General features: G+C 45.6%; 1 protein-coding gene across 1 annotated transcript in view; it reads left to right on the forward strand.

Moving 5' to 3' along the window:
- Positions 1-15845, forward strand: part of LOC148450992 (cathepsin E-like) — a 93611-nt gene that overhangs the window by 16218 nt on the left and 61548 nt on the right. Inside the window, exon 4 of the mRNA XM_088462408.1 lies at positions 14836-14954. Coding sequence (XP_088318534.1) covers positions 14836-14954 — 119 coding nt within the window. The remainder of the gene's footprint in view (positions 1-14835; positions 14955-15845) is intronic.

A 15845-nucleotide genomic window follows, 5' to 3' on the forward strand; every position in this document is an offset into this window, starting at 1 on the left:
GGGGGTGTCTAACCCTAAGTCCCCCCCGGGAACCCTAAACCTAACCCTCCCCTCTCCCGCAGCTGTCCACGGCCGTCGCCTGGCTTACCTTCGATCGGTAAGCCGGGTGTCGGGCTCCCGGTATAGGTAAAATGACAGGTATCGGAATTTCGACGCTTGTCATTTAACCCTTGCCGGGATTATACAGTCAGGAAGCCGGCGGTCGGGATTCGGTCCATCGGCTTCCCGACTGTTTCCCAGTCCATCCTATGGTTATGTTTCACCATCCTTTTTTTATGTTTTTGATATTGTCCCTAGTACATTTGAGCCCCTGCTCTGGATGGCACACTTAAGTCAAGAGATAAGGGAAAGGTCAGAAATAATCTTAACTGCTTCCATAAATAATATGAGTGGTGTCTCCCTGCCTGATTTTAACCTGTTTGTATGAAATGCCAGACTGGCTGGTGTTAGGATTGTGCTGTCAATACAGTTTTTGTTTTTTTTGCACTAAAAGTTTTTATTTAAATCAACAAAAAAGAAGAAACACATCCACAGTATTCCACAATGTTAATTTATTATACAACATAAAATAAATCACAAATAATATAAGACAAGTCAAAAATATATAAGAAAGCGGGGTGGGGTTCCCGACTGAATGCCTGCCGTTTGAGGGCGGCTCCACTGACATCACTCGTGATGTCAGTTTTGAGCTTCCGGCTCTAATAGAGCCGAAAGCTCACTGGGGCTTGCGGTAGACGAGATCCTACCACAAGGGTCTCGTCGCAAGCCCCGATGGTCGCGATGGTCTTGACCATTGTGACCATCAACCTGGCCGCTCGCTATAGCTGTGGGTGGTCACCCACAGCCTAGCGTGCGTCCAGGGGGCCGGCTCTGAACATTTTGCGAGTGGCTCTGAATGAGGTCCTAATTGTATACCCTCCCTTTCCCAGTCAGCTGTGAAGCGTGGCAATGTGGAAAATGTGTCTTCAATAAGTAATTTATATCCATAAGAGAGAATATGTTGGGGATGGGACTGGGACTGACACATCAATTCAAAAGTAGTCGGGAGTCTATGAGCAGCCTCTCGGATCGATTTACTAGACAGAAAATGTTGGCTAAGGAGATATCTCCAAATCTCGGAGGTCGGTAGATCCCAAGTCTCCCGAACTTGGGGCCTGTTTCAGACTAAGTAACATATTTTCTATTTAAGAATAAATAAGATTGCCTTATATTAGTTTTATTGCCCCAGATGAACGGTTGCTTTTTCTTGCTCTGTATGTTTAACATGTTGCAGGTGCATATGATTTTTAATCAATGAGCAGCTATTTAAACCCTACCTGCCATACACAGACCTTATTCGCCTATACTCCTGAGGAAGCTGGTAGCTAATACACCAGCGAAACGCGTTGAGAGGAATATCTTTGCATTGACTATTTACTGGATGTGTTTTGGACTTCACCATTAACCCCTCCTATCAAGGATTTCGGCGTTACGAGACACCTGGTTGTTTTCCATTTATTGTTCCTATGGATTGGCACTAAGGGTGCTTCAGGAACCCTTGGATTATACATCACAGACTAGAACCAAGGATGCCTAAAGGAACTCCTGGAATACATACCACAGACTGGTAATATCCCCCGCTGCTCAATATTACCCTTGGGACATTAAGGAGGGTGTCCTATTCCGGTAATTTATTGATGAGAACTATTTTTAGTTGTGCTATTGTATTTGATTCATGAATTCAATCAATACTATATAGCTATATTCCACAGCTGTATAACTGCCTATTAGGCGATTTATCCATTCATCGGAATATTTCTGAAAGTTTTACATCTATTTTTTCCATTTATTTATTTATTGTTATGTGGATGTATGTCTAATTAAATGTTAATTATTTTTTAATTACAACCGTTCATCTTGGCATACTTATTTACAATTCACCATATTTATTTGTTTATTGCCTATATATTTTTAGCGCTGGTTTTTATATTATTTATATTTTCCTATTATCTTTGGGGACTGACCATCCCTTTACCAGCTGCTTGATTGACAGCGCGTTAGTTTCATCCAACTAATTATTTTTACCCTGATTCAGACCCGCTCGCAAGCGGGTCGATGGCCGGGCAGTGCGTATGCACGGCGTGCACACTGCGCGTGCGTGACACCCACAGTAAGCGAGAAATCACTCACTGCTGGACTCACTACAAGATGGGGTGGCTGTCGATGTTGATCGACAGCTCGCCCCGTTTTGTAGGCGGGGAGAGGGGGAGGGGGTTGGCCAAACGGAGGCGTTCCCGAAGGAACACCTGCCATTTCGGGGTGGCCCTACTGACATCACGAGTGATGTCAGTAGTGAGCTTCCTACTCTAATAGGGTCTCGCCACAAGGGTCTCGCCGCAAGCCCGATGGTCGCGACCATCGTGACCATCACCTGGCCGCTCGCAAAAGCTGTGGGTGGTCACCCACAACTATGTGAGCAGCCAGGAGGCCGGCTCCTAAAAAAAAAAAATGCCATGATTCAGAGTGAGCGCTCTGAAAGAGCGTCCATCTCTGAATCAGGGCCTTGGTTAAAAGAAAGCACCCCAGATGAGGACACCAGCTGATCGACACGCGTCACCACAACCTGCATCCAATTTCGATATGTGGAGAAAATCATCCCTGGGGGTAATTCCAGATTATGAAAAAGTGGGGTCATAGGAGAGATTGTAGAGGAAACACGTTTTTTTCCTTAATGATTTCCAAAGAGTAAGAGTCGGGCCTACAGTGGGGTGAGTAATAAAGGGAAGGGCCTGTAACCACGCTGTCAATCCAAGGCATGCTGGGAGACTGTGGCTCTCAAGCCTCACCAACTGTCTGTCATAATCTGGTCGGGTCCATTTAGAACTACTGAGGGCTACCGCTTCAAGGTAAATAAAGAAATGGGGCAACTGAACCCCCCCCAAGTGTCTACGTCTGAAGAGAACTTCATGTCTAAAGCAAGGCCGTCTTCCACCCCACACAAAGTCTCTTACCAAGCAGTGAATGTTCAGAAACCAGCTCTTAGGGACGTAAATTGGGAGGGTCTGGAGCAGATAAAGTATTCTAGGAAGTATATTCATTTTGATTATACTCGCCCCAGCAACCACGAGAACGTACCCCGATGCCAGTCCCGAAGTTCACTTCAGATCTTTGTCAAAAGGGGTAAAAAGTTATCTGCATACAACCTGGACAGGTCACGGTTCAACCAAATGACTAAGTATTAAAGCTCTGAGGGATGCCAGGAGAAGGGGAAAGAGGCCTGTAAACCACTGTGGGGGGGGGGAGTGAAAGGTTAACTGCTATAAATTTGTAGTAGTTTATTTTGAAATTAGAGAAAGCACCAAAGTCCCGGAACTCAGAAACTTAGGACCTCATTCAGAGCCGGACGCTATTTGCGCTCGCTCGTTCAGGAAAAAGGGGTGGCTATTCAAATGAACCGTTCGCTCTTTGTGGTCTGTTCACGCCTCTAGGTCTGAACGAGCGAACAAAACATGCGGTCGTTTTTTGGAAAACTACGCCCCCTGGCCACTCGCATCCTACATCATGTCCGCTATTTATTAGATTAATCGAGTACATCGACCAGCGTATGAACTGCTCGCTATTCTTGTGGTTGGTTTTTCCTACCGCAATCTTGCGAGCAGTTCTGACTAAAAAATAACCCAGTGACGTGGTCAATGACGCTGCTGTATTAATTATGCACACCCTTAAAACGCCCGTTTTGACCTTTAAGCACGCCTGTGTTCTGAATTCCACTCCCCGCTTTCAAGCACCTTCCCGTTACCACCCACATACGCCTCCTCCTGTAACTCAAAATAGCAGGCATTCGCTATTTAGCGAACAAACGATTTTCGGCCGCACTGACTGGTTCACGCATGCGTATTACGATCCGTACGCATGCGCAGTTGTGCAAACATCGCTCGGAACGAACGAGCGGCCGCTTACGAGCAGCTCTGAATCAGGCCCTTAGGTACAGAAATAGAGGGGTTGGTAAGGACGGCCAGAAGGTCGTCGGCAAACAAGGCCAGCTTATATTCCCGCCCATCTACAAACCACCCAGTTATGTCAGGGTTTGCTGTCAATACAGTTTGAGTCTCCCATATCCAAATATTCCAAAAACACGGAATCTTCTGAAATACGGAATATTTTTAGCATGGACTGAGATAGTGAAGCCTTTGCTTTTTGATGATTCAAAGTACACAAACTTTATTTAAGGGATTAAAATATTGTATAAAATTACCTTCAGGCTTTGTGTATATGAAACATAAATTAATTTCATGTATGTACACAAACTTTGTTTGAGCCAAAAAATTATGGTAAATATTGTATAAAAATTACCTGCAGGCTGTGTGTATCAGATGTATATAAAACATAAATGCATTCTGTGTTTAGATTTGGGTCCCTTTCTCAAGATATTTCATAATGGTATGCACATATTCCAAAATACGGAATATTCCGATACCCAAAATACCCCTGGTCCTAAGCATTTTGGATATGGGAGACTCAACCTGTAGTACCTTTGTATGAAACTAAGGGCCTGATTCAGACCCGGTTGCTAAGCCATGGACTCACGCTATGGGTGATTATCACCCATCTGCGCATGCATATTCGGCAAAATACGCATGCGTGAACCAGTCACTGCGTCCGAGAATTGTACGCTCATAGTACAGACTGGACGCTACTTTGAGTGACAGAATGTGCCGTTTGTGAGTGGTAACAGGGGTAGGTGCTTGTGAACGGGGGAGTGGTGCTGCGAATGCAGGCGTGTCTGGGCATCAACACATCGACAGCACGCCCCCTTTGGTACGAGACCCGGCGCGACGGCTTGCCCGTCGCTATCCGGTCTCGCGCATGTGCATGACTGAGCCGGCTCCGTCGTGCGCATGCACTCTGGGCCACCATCGACCCGGTTGCGAGCGCTCAGCGCTTGTGACGGGGTCTGAATCAGGCCCTCTGGCCCTGATTCAGAGCCGGACGCTCTGACAGAGCGCTCGCTCTGAATCAGGGCCGAGCTATTTTTTTTTTGAGCGGCCTCCTGGCCGCTTGCATAGCTGTGGGTGACCACCCACAGCTATAGCGCGCGGCCAGGAAGATGTGGTAGGGTCTTGTTGCATCAAGCCCCAGAGAGATTCGGCTCAAACAGAGCCTCCGGGAACGCCTCTGTTTGGGCAGCCACTCCCCTGCCGGCCCGCCCACCAAAGGGGGCGTGCTGTCACTCAACATGGACAGCACGCCCCCTTTGGAACGAGACCCGGAGCAACGGATTGCCCGTCGCTATCCGGGTCTCGCTCATGCGCACGACGGAGCCGGCTCCGTCGTGCGCATGCGCTCTGGGCCACTATCGACCCGGTTGCGAGCGCTCAACCGGGTCTGAATCAGGCCCACTGTGTGCAGCTCCGATTGTTCTCGATGGTTCTGATTAATCATACACTTCCTGAAGATGACGTGTGTTAAGAAAGAAAAGTGGGCGTCTTTATACCTGCGTGCCTTTGCTCTGCCGTCCCTCTCTAAGACATAGATGGCGTCCTTACACCAGACAGTGCGATCGCAGAATTTGCATACACGGCCCCTTTTGGCTGCGAGAGAGCACAGCTTAGCATTCGGGACTGAATCGCCCCCTAAGTACATACACCCAACGTTATATATGACTCCAATTGTTAAATACAAAAGGACTACTCCCATATTTAACTGTTTTATCACAAATATTATCACTGTTCAATTAAAATGTGTAAATCATTTTACAGTAACTTTATAAGCAAGCAATATGGAACTTTTTAATATCACATTAAACTATGTAAAAGAATAAGCTGATTTATGCAAAATCTCCTAAGCTGAAATGCTTTACTGGATATTAGAAAGAAGTTGAACCTTACACTGGCAAATTTAATTTGTTGAAATATGGAGTGCACTACTGCGCTGCCTCCATCTATGTCCTGTTGAGATATTACAACAGGCTGAGAATTAGGGGTCTATGTACTAAGCCTTGGATAGAGATAAAGTGGATGGAGATAAAGTACCAACTGATCAGCTCCAAACTCTCCTGAATTTCTTTTATCATGAATAGCCCTGATACTTAATTCTAAAAAGTTGGTGAAAATATTTATTTTCACCTGCTTTTGTAGAAATCAAGTGATGATGAATAGACCCCCAAGGCTTAATACATAGGGGTCTATTTACTAAGTCTTGCATTGAGATAAAGTGAATGGAGATAAAGGATCTCATTCAGCCCCGCTCGCAAGTGCCTGAGCGCTCGCAAGCGGGTCGATGTTTGGCTGTGCGCACGCACAGCGGCCGCACTGCACATGCGCAAGCCCCGGAGTGAGAGAGAAAATCTCTCGCTCCGGGGCTCACTACAAAATGGGCGGCTGTCGATGTTGATCGACAGCTCGCCCCATTTTGTAGGTGTGGTGGGAGGTGGTTTCACAAATGGAGGCGTTCCCAAGCGAACGCTTGGCGTTTGTGGGCGGCCCCACTGACATCACCAGTGATGTCAGTGGGAGAGCTTCCTGCTCTATTAGAGCTGAAAGCTCTCTGGAGCTTGCGGCAGACGAGACCCTACCACAAGGGTCTCGTCGCAAGCCCCGATGGTCGCGATGGTCTTGACCATCGCGACCTTCATCCTGGTTGCTTGTTAAGGCTGTGGGTGGTAACCCACAGCCTAGCAAGCGGCCAGGAGGCCGGATCATTATTTAGATGCGACCGCCCTCATTCAGAGCGTGCGCTCGCATCTTGCGAGCGGCTCTGAATTAGGCCCAAAGTCCCAACCAATCAGCTCCTTACTGCCATGTCACAGGCTGTGTTTGAAAAATGACAGTTATGAGCTGATTGGTTGGGACTTGATCTCCGTTCACATTATCTCAATCCAAGGTAGTAAGTAGACCCCTTAGACCCCTGATGTGCTTGAGTGATTACACTGGAGAGACAGCAGGTGGCGCTGTTACGAAGTGTTGTTGTTGTGTGGCACTCTACATATGGTGATGTACTCTGTTACAGTAATCTTCCAGAACCAGAAGATGTGGTGTGAATAAGTAATGTCTGTTGTTCATGTTAACCTGTCATGTCTGTATGCTGTGATAACCAAACCAGTTTATTATAAATGCCTACTGACAGAGAATAAAGTAGAATTGATCTACTAAGAACACCTCTGCTAACATGTTCCACTTCGGAAGTATTAAGCTTCACCAAGATGGCTGCTGGTTTGGTCTTCTGCACTTCTTGTCACTGTGTTCGAGTGCCACAGTGGAATACGGACGTGTTCCACTTAGCTCTGTGAGACCCTGCTATATATCACTACACATATCCGGCTAGATCCTGCACATACTGTGTATAACCACACCACTACCCACACACATGACTGGCTGGTCTTCTGTGTCCTCCACTCCATCAGATGCTGTGTGTGTGTGTAACTGAGTACGGCTGCACAACCTGGCTGCCACACAATAAACCATTGGCCTAAGCGATGCGGTGCACTGAATTATTCCCTTGTGTATACTATTTACTCTGCTTACCACCATGGAATAGTACACACATATCAGTATTATTAAATTAGACCTCCTATTAATGCATAATAAGCTGTGAGCAGGGTCGGACTGGCATGGCAGAGGGCCAGTAATTCCTCAGTGGGCCCTACTGCAATAAGGCCCACCTCTTTCGGTGAGGGGGCTGGGCTTAGCAGCTGTGATTGGAGGGGGGTATTCGGCAGGAGGGAGGGGGTGCTGCCCAGCATGTTGTGGTTCACTCTGAGAACATGACGGTCCCAGTCTGGGCACAGAGCATTATTTTGAGTCTCTAATTTCACCGGTCCTGTCATTGCTAGCTATACACTTCCTGACTTTGGTTGGCCCTTCACCTGAGACCAGCCACATCCACCAATGACCTGCTCCCGTCCTACTCTGGTTTTCTGCATCCTCCTATCAGAGAACCAACTGTAACTTTCTGCTGGTTTCCAGACAGCAATGGTAGCACTGAAGATTACATACACCTTTGTCTCCAGTCAGCTCCCACTGCACATTACAGGATTCTGCATACAGTACAGCCTACAAGCTGAAAGTTGTAGGAAAAATAAGTGGGACTGTCATTTTTACTTTTGTAACTGTGTGCCTCATTTATCAACAAGTTTTATTATTCACAACAAGTGATAATACTTGTTGCGTATGATAATGGGTCTCCAGCCAATCAGCTCCCAACTGCCATCTGTTTGAAAAATTTAATGTTTAGCTGATTGGCTGGAGCACCATGTAGTGGAATAACATCACATATAGGGCTCTATTTACTACAATCCGCATTGGTAATGCAGATTGTAGTGTGATATTACCGAGTGAATTCGCATTGCGAATTCAGGCAATATCACAGGGATTTACTACAAAGCTCTGTCCCTGCTAATCCCCTTTGGAGCCTTATCATGGTATTTTCGCAAAAAATACCGTGATTAAGTGCCCGCACATGCGCCAACCGGCTGCTACCCCCCCTGGTGCGAAGCCCCGCCCCCAGTGCTAAGCCCCGCCCCCCACAATCGCGGACCCCCCTCTCCCTTACTTACACTTACCTGCATGCTCCAGGCCTCCGGTGATGTTCTCCATTCCTCCGGTCAGGTGATCTCCCATACTGCACTGGGCCCGATCACCTGATGACCGGGCAGCAGTGCACTGTGGGAGACCAGCTGACCGGAGGGGAGTCATCACCGGAGGCCCGATCACCGGTCCCTGGAGTCAGGTAAGTAATTTTTTTTTTTACTATTTGTTTTTTCTTTTTTTTTTACAGTAATCAGCTTGCGGTCTGTTTAGACCACACAGCTGATTACAGGGACCAACTCCCGGCTCTGCTCTCCCCGTTAGAGCAGGTCAGGAGTCCGGTAACTGGGGGAGACCCTGGATAACGCCACCTCAAGGTGGCGTTATTATCACAGGGCTTTCCCCGGTATTTTTTTCACATTTATTTTTAGTAACTATGGTCAGATCACATTTCCCATTACAGTTATGGGAAATGCGATCTGCTTACTAAAAATAAGTGATACTTATGGCTTGGAGTAGAATTTTACGAATTCTACTCCAATTGCCCTGTAATTACTATAGGCGATACTAAAATAATGTGAAAAGGGTGTGAAAACACCCTTATTTTTAGTAAAAATAATGTTGATAAATAGAGCCGATAATAACAGATATTTGGTAATTTAAAGGCACACATCCACAAGATGATTAAATTGAGCGATTGAACGATTACGATATCGTTAGATAATCGTTTGAAAATCATTTGCAGATTGCTGGTTGTTTAGACATCTATCATCGTACAGATATGTTGTACAACTTGATATCGTCAGGTTCAACATGTCTGCAGATGATTGATGTGCCTACACTGAAGGACTGCTTGTTCAGTGAAGGCACATCACAGACAAATGACTGCACAATTACAATGTCGTAATCATTCAGTCTTTTGCCTGTCGTCTAGTGGATGTGTGCCTTAAAGCTTAAACAATTTTATTGACAATGGGTAACCTGCAATCCATTAGCTGTATGATACCTATAGGTGTAATTTTGTCCGTCATTACAGCAGGTGGATAGACGTATCCTGTTACTGTTGGCGCCTAGCATTCCTGAGTGTCTGTTCCTGCACCTCCTCAGTGATCAGGAACCAGGCGCTGCACTGTGATGAAGGTGTGCAGCGCTTAGCTCCTGGTCACTGAGGAGTTTTGGTTCACCCCCTCTGAGGGTGACACCCAGTGCAGTCCACACCCCCCGCACTCCCTTAGTGATGCCACTGGATGTACATATTGTAAATAAGAAGCATTATCATGCTTAAGGAAGAATGATGTACATAATCTGATCAGATAAAGCCATGTAAATGTGAAATGTAGCAATATAATCTTAATCTGTATTTCACAATATTTCTGAATATTTCATCTAGTATGTGATTATTTGAGTATTTAATTGTAGTTTTGAATATATATTAACATTTTGTATCATAGAGGATTTACCATACTGTATATATAGTTTTTGTCCTATGTGCAAGGTATGGCTATTAAACAACAAGACTGTACTTGTAAAATATAAAACTTACTAATTGAGTTAAAAGGGAGTGGGGGAACACTGACCTTGTACTATCCCAAAATGGTTTTGCAAGTTTCACCGCTCTCGCACAGATAGTTTGCTGTAACACAGCATTCTAAGAAGTTGTGTTTTTGCCATGCATCGTAAAAATGCTTAGTTCATGGGTAAACTTAACATTATTTAATAAAATGCCCACCAAATCCTTCCGTATGCTAACTGAGGCCTACGGGGCAGATTGTATGTCACATGCACATGTGTTTGAGTGACACAAAAGATTTAGTGATGGTCGTGAGTATGTCGAAGATGATGAATGTCCCAGAAGACTTAACACATCAAGAACAAATGAAAATGTGGAAAAAAATTCAGAAAAATGTTCAAATTGACCGTTGACTCAGCATCTGAATGCTAGCAGAAATAGTAAACATCGACAAAGAAACTGTTAGGCAAGTTTTATAGATTGTGGTGCTAGAACACCCTTCATACTCCCCATATAACACTGTGTGACTTCTTTCTTTTCTCTAAAGTCAAATCTGTACTCAAGGGAACCCGTTTTGCATCATTTAGTGAGGTAAAGAAAAAAACATTTGGAGCTTTTGGGACAGCTGACAGATAATGAGCTACAGCACAGCTTTGACCAATGGAAACTAAGAATTCAGTGGTGTTTGGATGCAGAAGGAGAGTACATACTGTAGAAGGAGAATGGACTTAAAATGTACTCAATATAATCAAGTTCCCGGTTCAGGGGCTTAATGTGTTCATTTGGGCTAATCTATTGAACCACTGGATGGATTTTGATGGGGTTTTCACTATTCTATACTCATTCTATATGGTCGAGGAAGGTTTACGTGTATGAAACATTTATCTGTGACAAAAAAGGAGCATAACAGTGACAATTTTAGTGAAGCAGTCACAGAAAAAAATCTTGCACCAAGGTTCTAAACAGGAACTACCCATGGTGCTGAAACAGTGTTGTGCTGTGTGAGTGAGTGAGTGACTGCTGCAGGGGAAAGGGCTGCACTTTGATTGGCTCTCTGAGACAGCGAGAGCAAATAAGAGCTCGCATTGTGCCCTGTTGCTTACCCGAAGCATAGAAAGGGGAGACAGTCATTTAATGAGCATGATTACATCTGAGGGAGACAGAAAGTGAGAGACAGCCTCCAATGAACCCATGAAGATGCCCTAATGCAGACACAGTAGACAAGAAGGAGCCAGGGGATGCATAGCAATCAGGAATTAAAAAACACAAACAACCATCGGAAACACCATCAAATGATTTCCATTTGATGGTGGAAAACATGGGACTGCCACCATCAAATCGCAAAAACACTACCATCGGAGCAAAACATCGGATTTCGGTGTCCATCCCTACGCTGATCCTGCCGGCGGACTCCAACCACCACTCCTCCACCGTGAAGTGCTCCCTCTCCAGCGTGATGTTTCCGCTCAGCCACACACCTTCTGTGAACAGAATGCACTTCCCATGGAAGTCAGCACTGTTCTCGGACAATGGCATCACGGCAAGGAAGCTTAACAGGAAGCAAAGGCAATACAGGGGACATTGGGCCTGATTCAGATCAGGTCGCAAGCACTGAGCTCTCGCAACCGGGTCGCTGGTGGCCCAAAGTGCATGCGCACGACGGAGCTGGCTCCGCCATGCGCATGCGCGAGACCCGGATAGCAACGGGAAATCCGTCGCTCCGGGTCTCGTACCAAAGGGGGCGTGCTGTCGATGTTGAGTGACAGCACGCCCCCTTTGGTGGGCGGGCCGGGGGAGTTGCTGCCCAAACGGAGGCGTTCCCATGTGAACGCCTCCATTTGGGGCCGGCCCCACTGACATCACGAGTGATGTCAGGGGAGAGATTTCGGCTCTGTTAGAGCCGAAATCTCTCTGGGGCTTGCGGCAACGAGACCCTACCACAAGGGTCTCGTAGCAAGCCCGATGGTCACGATGGTCTTGACCATCGCGACCATCTTCCTGGACGCTTGCTATAGCTGTGGGTGGTCACCCACAGCTGTGCGAGCTGCCAGGAGGCCATTCTTAAAAAAAAAAAAAGACCAGCCCTGATTCAGAGCGAGCGCTCTGTCAGAGCGACCGGCTCTGAATCAGGGCCATTGTGCAAAGAGGACATTGCTAATCGCCATGTTCGGCAGCCAGGGAGGGGTGCTCATGGAGGCTGTGTAAATATGCACAGGTGCCCCAGCCCTGGGGACATGCTGCTGATAATGCTTACGGTAGCTGCAATACAAATCTGTCATCCATGATCCTCCTGCCCTTACCAGCACATCCCAGTGGCCAGGCCCCAGCCAACTGCAGGGTAGCAGCAGAGGGGGGTTGTGGTGACACTGGTGAGATGCAGGGGACAGGAGTAACATGCAGAGGCCTGTGGTATGATGCAGGGGACTGTGGTAAGAGGCAGGCGTGAGAAGCAGGGGCCTGTGGTGAGACGCAAGGAGCTGTGGTGTGTTGCAGGGGGCTGTGGTAAGAAGCAGGGGCCTGTGGTGAGATGCAAGGGGCCGTGGTGTATTATATGATGCAGTGGTGAAATGCTGAGGGCAGTAGTGAGAAGCAGGAGGCTGATGTAAGATGCAGGGGCAGGAGTAAGATGCAGGGGGCTGTTGTGAGATGCAGGGGACTGTGGTGACATGGTATAGGTTGTTATGAAATTTAGGGGGCTGTGGCGAGATAAAATTGCTCCTGTGTGAGACTGGGGCAGGTTGCTAGTTAAACATAAATTATAGCACTAGAGCGTACTGAAATTTTTTTTCACATCTGGGAGGGATTCATTCATTCTTTATCAGGGGACCTTAAAACTCAGTTACATAAATGTTTTCACTCCACAAGTTGGTATGAAACCAGATTGTTATCGGGAGATGCACCATTTGATATGCAAACAACGATTTCTTAGATCTTGGGGGATGTTCCGGCCGCGCCTATTGATTTTGACTTTGATTTTTGATCCTATTATGTTTCTCACTATTTTTCTGTTTTGAGAAATGTTGGTCATTTTATATTTGTATGTATGCATGTTAATATACATGTAATTAATTTTTCGATTATACAATGTTAATTGCGACACTGTTGAAGAAAGTATATAATTTTTGTATTATTTTCCAAAGTTCTGAAATAAAATTAAATTTAAATTTTTTTTTAAATATCTGTGATTAGAATCTGTGAACTGATTTTTATGGCTTGCTGATGTATTGGCACCATTAGACCCAGTTGTGAGTAACACATAGAAGTTCCATTCCGCAGTGAGCATTGGCCCGCAGCTTCGCTTGCGTGGATGTCTGTTATTGCTAAGCGGAACTAATTTTACAAAGACAGTAGTGGCGTCTATTATTGTGATGTATATTTTATATTGTAGACATTGATTACAAAATGTCTTTGTAAACAATAGGAATACACAGTTTTCCATTTTTTTTTATGTGAACCACAAAATCCAATTGAAGGGGCAATCAATCTCACTGTCCAGTCTAAGGCCCTCATTCAGACCCACTCGCGAGCGGCTGTCCGCTCGCAAGTGGGTCGATGGTCTGCACTGCGCATGCGCACGACGGAGGGAGCTCCGTCGTGCACATGCGCGAGACACGACGAGCGAAGGACTTTCCTTCGCTCGGAGTGTCTCTTCAAAGGGGGCGTGCTGTCGATGTTGACTGACAGCACGCCCCCTTCGGTGGGCGTGCCGGGGGCGTGCCTGCCAGACGGAGGCGTTTCCAAGGGAACGCCTCCCGTCTGAAGCCGGCCCCACTGACATCACTAGTGATGTCAGTGGGAGTGATTTTGGCTCTGATAGAGCCAAAATCACTCCTGGCCTTGTGGTTGAAAAACTCAACCGCAGGCTTTTGCTTGCAGTTTCGATGGTCGCGATGGTCAAGACCATCGCGACCATCATCCTGCACGCTCGTATATGCTGTGGGTGGTGACCCATATATTATTCTACAAATGCTGGCACTGATTATTATTATTAGACTAAAGAGGGCACAGATTATATAGTTTTAACTAATTTGGGCAAAGTGCTGTGTCTGGGAATCTGAGAATGCATAATATACTGTGTCCTTTGTGGGTTGGTCACGTCCCTCCCATTGATCACCACATCTACCCAAGGGTTGGTCTCACTGCAGTGGGCCCCTGTGGTTGCATTTCCCTGGTGGGCCCTTAATGCACAGGCTGACACTGGCTGTGATTTTACTGCCCAATATAACATTCAGAGAATATGTAGATCCATGATTCGCTGGACACCCCAGTTCAAATATCATTGTGACTGTAGACAAGTTCAATTTGTCTCCCTGTACCCCGCACACCAAAAATAGTCACCAAAATATAACTATAAACTTAAGGTGTCCACACACATGGCGATCTGCACACGATCAGCCGATGTGTACGATTTCCCTTGAAACTCTCCCCGGCAGCTCAGCACACGATCTCCACACGATCTGCACACAATTTGGTGTCCAGTCTTCAAACGATCTCTCCTGCAGTCAGACTTTCACAGTGCATCGCCTTCTAGATTGTCAGATCTGCCATACTGCACGGCAGATCTGAAGATGCGATGTGCGACCAGCAGGGACGCGCATCGCATCGTGATCGTGAGTGAGGACTCACGATTTCCTCACGATTGTGGCATATTTTACACGATCTGTCGTTCCAATGCGTCGGAATTGGCCAGATCGGGTAAAATATCGCTATGTGTGTGGGCACCTTTAGTTTGGCAGAAAAAATTATGTGTATTGTAAATAATGCATCTAATATACAAAAACAAGTAATAATTATGAACAATATTGTGTTATGTTTATGCAGTGAGTCACTCAAGGTTCTACCCAAGTCAGTCTAAGACCTACATTACTGATGGACAACCTTTCTACATCCAATATGGAACTGGTAACTTAACAGGCCTATTAGGAATTGATCAAGTTACTGTAAGTACTAGACACTGACATATTGCGAAAAATTAAGGCTAATATCAACTTAACAACCATCTGGTGTTATACCAATCCATTCCATTTATATGAAGGTCTAGATTTATTTCTGTCCATTAAATGTATGCAATCGTCAGATCTGGGTTACTATTAGAACAAAACATTTTTCCCATGCACATATTTTTAATTATTAATATTTCCTATATCTTCCAAAGAACTGTTTAAATTGTAAAGCAAAATCCCTTATGCTGTTCTCTTTTTAACACTATTTAAATTTGTACAATGAGCTCAGTTGTGTGTCATTAAGGCTGGGTACACACGTAAAGATTTCTGTCCAACCTTCCAACTACTTGATTGGTTGGAATGAAAATCTGGTAACGTATGGGAGTAACTGATGATCAGCAATTTGCTCCTAAATGCCAGAAAACAGATGAAAATGGTCGTCATACAAGTTTGTTAAATGTTTGATCTAAACAATTTGTTCAAACAACAGTTTTTGTCCATTTTCTGGTGTTTGGGAGCAAATTGCGGATTGTCATTTGCTTTCATACCTTACCAGATTTTCATTCCAACCAATCAACTAGTTGGATGGTTGGACAGAAAATCTTTACGTGTGTATGTACCTTTTGTGTTTACTACAGTAAATCTGCAACTTGTTTTGAAATACTTTTTTGGATCTTTTTTCATATTCATTTCTATACATTTAATTTAAAACAACTGTTACATCCAAAGTATATACCAGAGGTGGGGAACTTTTTTTCTGCCGTGGGCCATTTTGATATATATAACAATATTCGCGGGCCTGGTGCGGTCCATGCCTCCTCTGTGTGACGCCACATGGGACGGGGCCATAATCACCGATGATTATAACAGTGCCCAGAGCATCCTGAG

Source organism: Taudactylus pleione, unplaced genomic scaffold (genome assembly GCF_031769625.1).
Source record: "Taudactylus pleione unplaced genomic scaffold, aTauple2 ptg001228l, whole genome shotgun sequence".
Classification (NCBI taxonomy): Eukaryota; Metazoa; Chordata; class Amphibia; order Anura; family Myobatrachidae; genus Taudactylus; species Taudactylus pleione.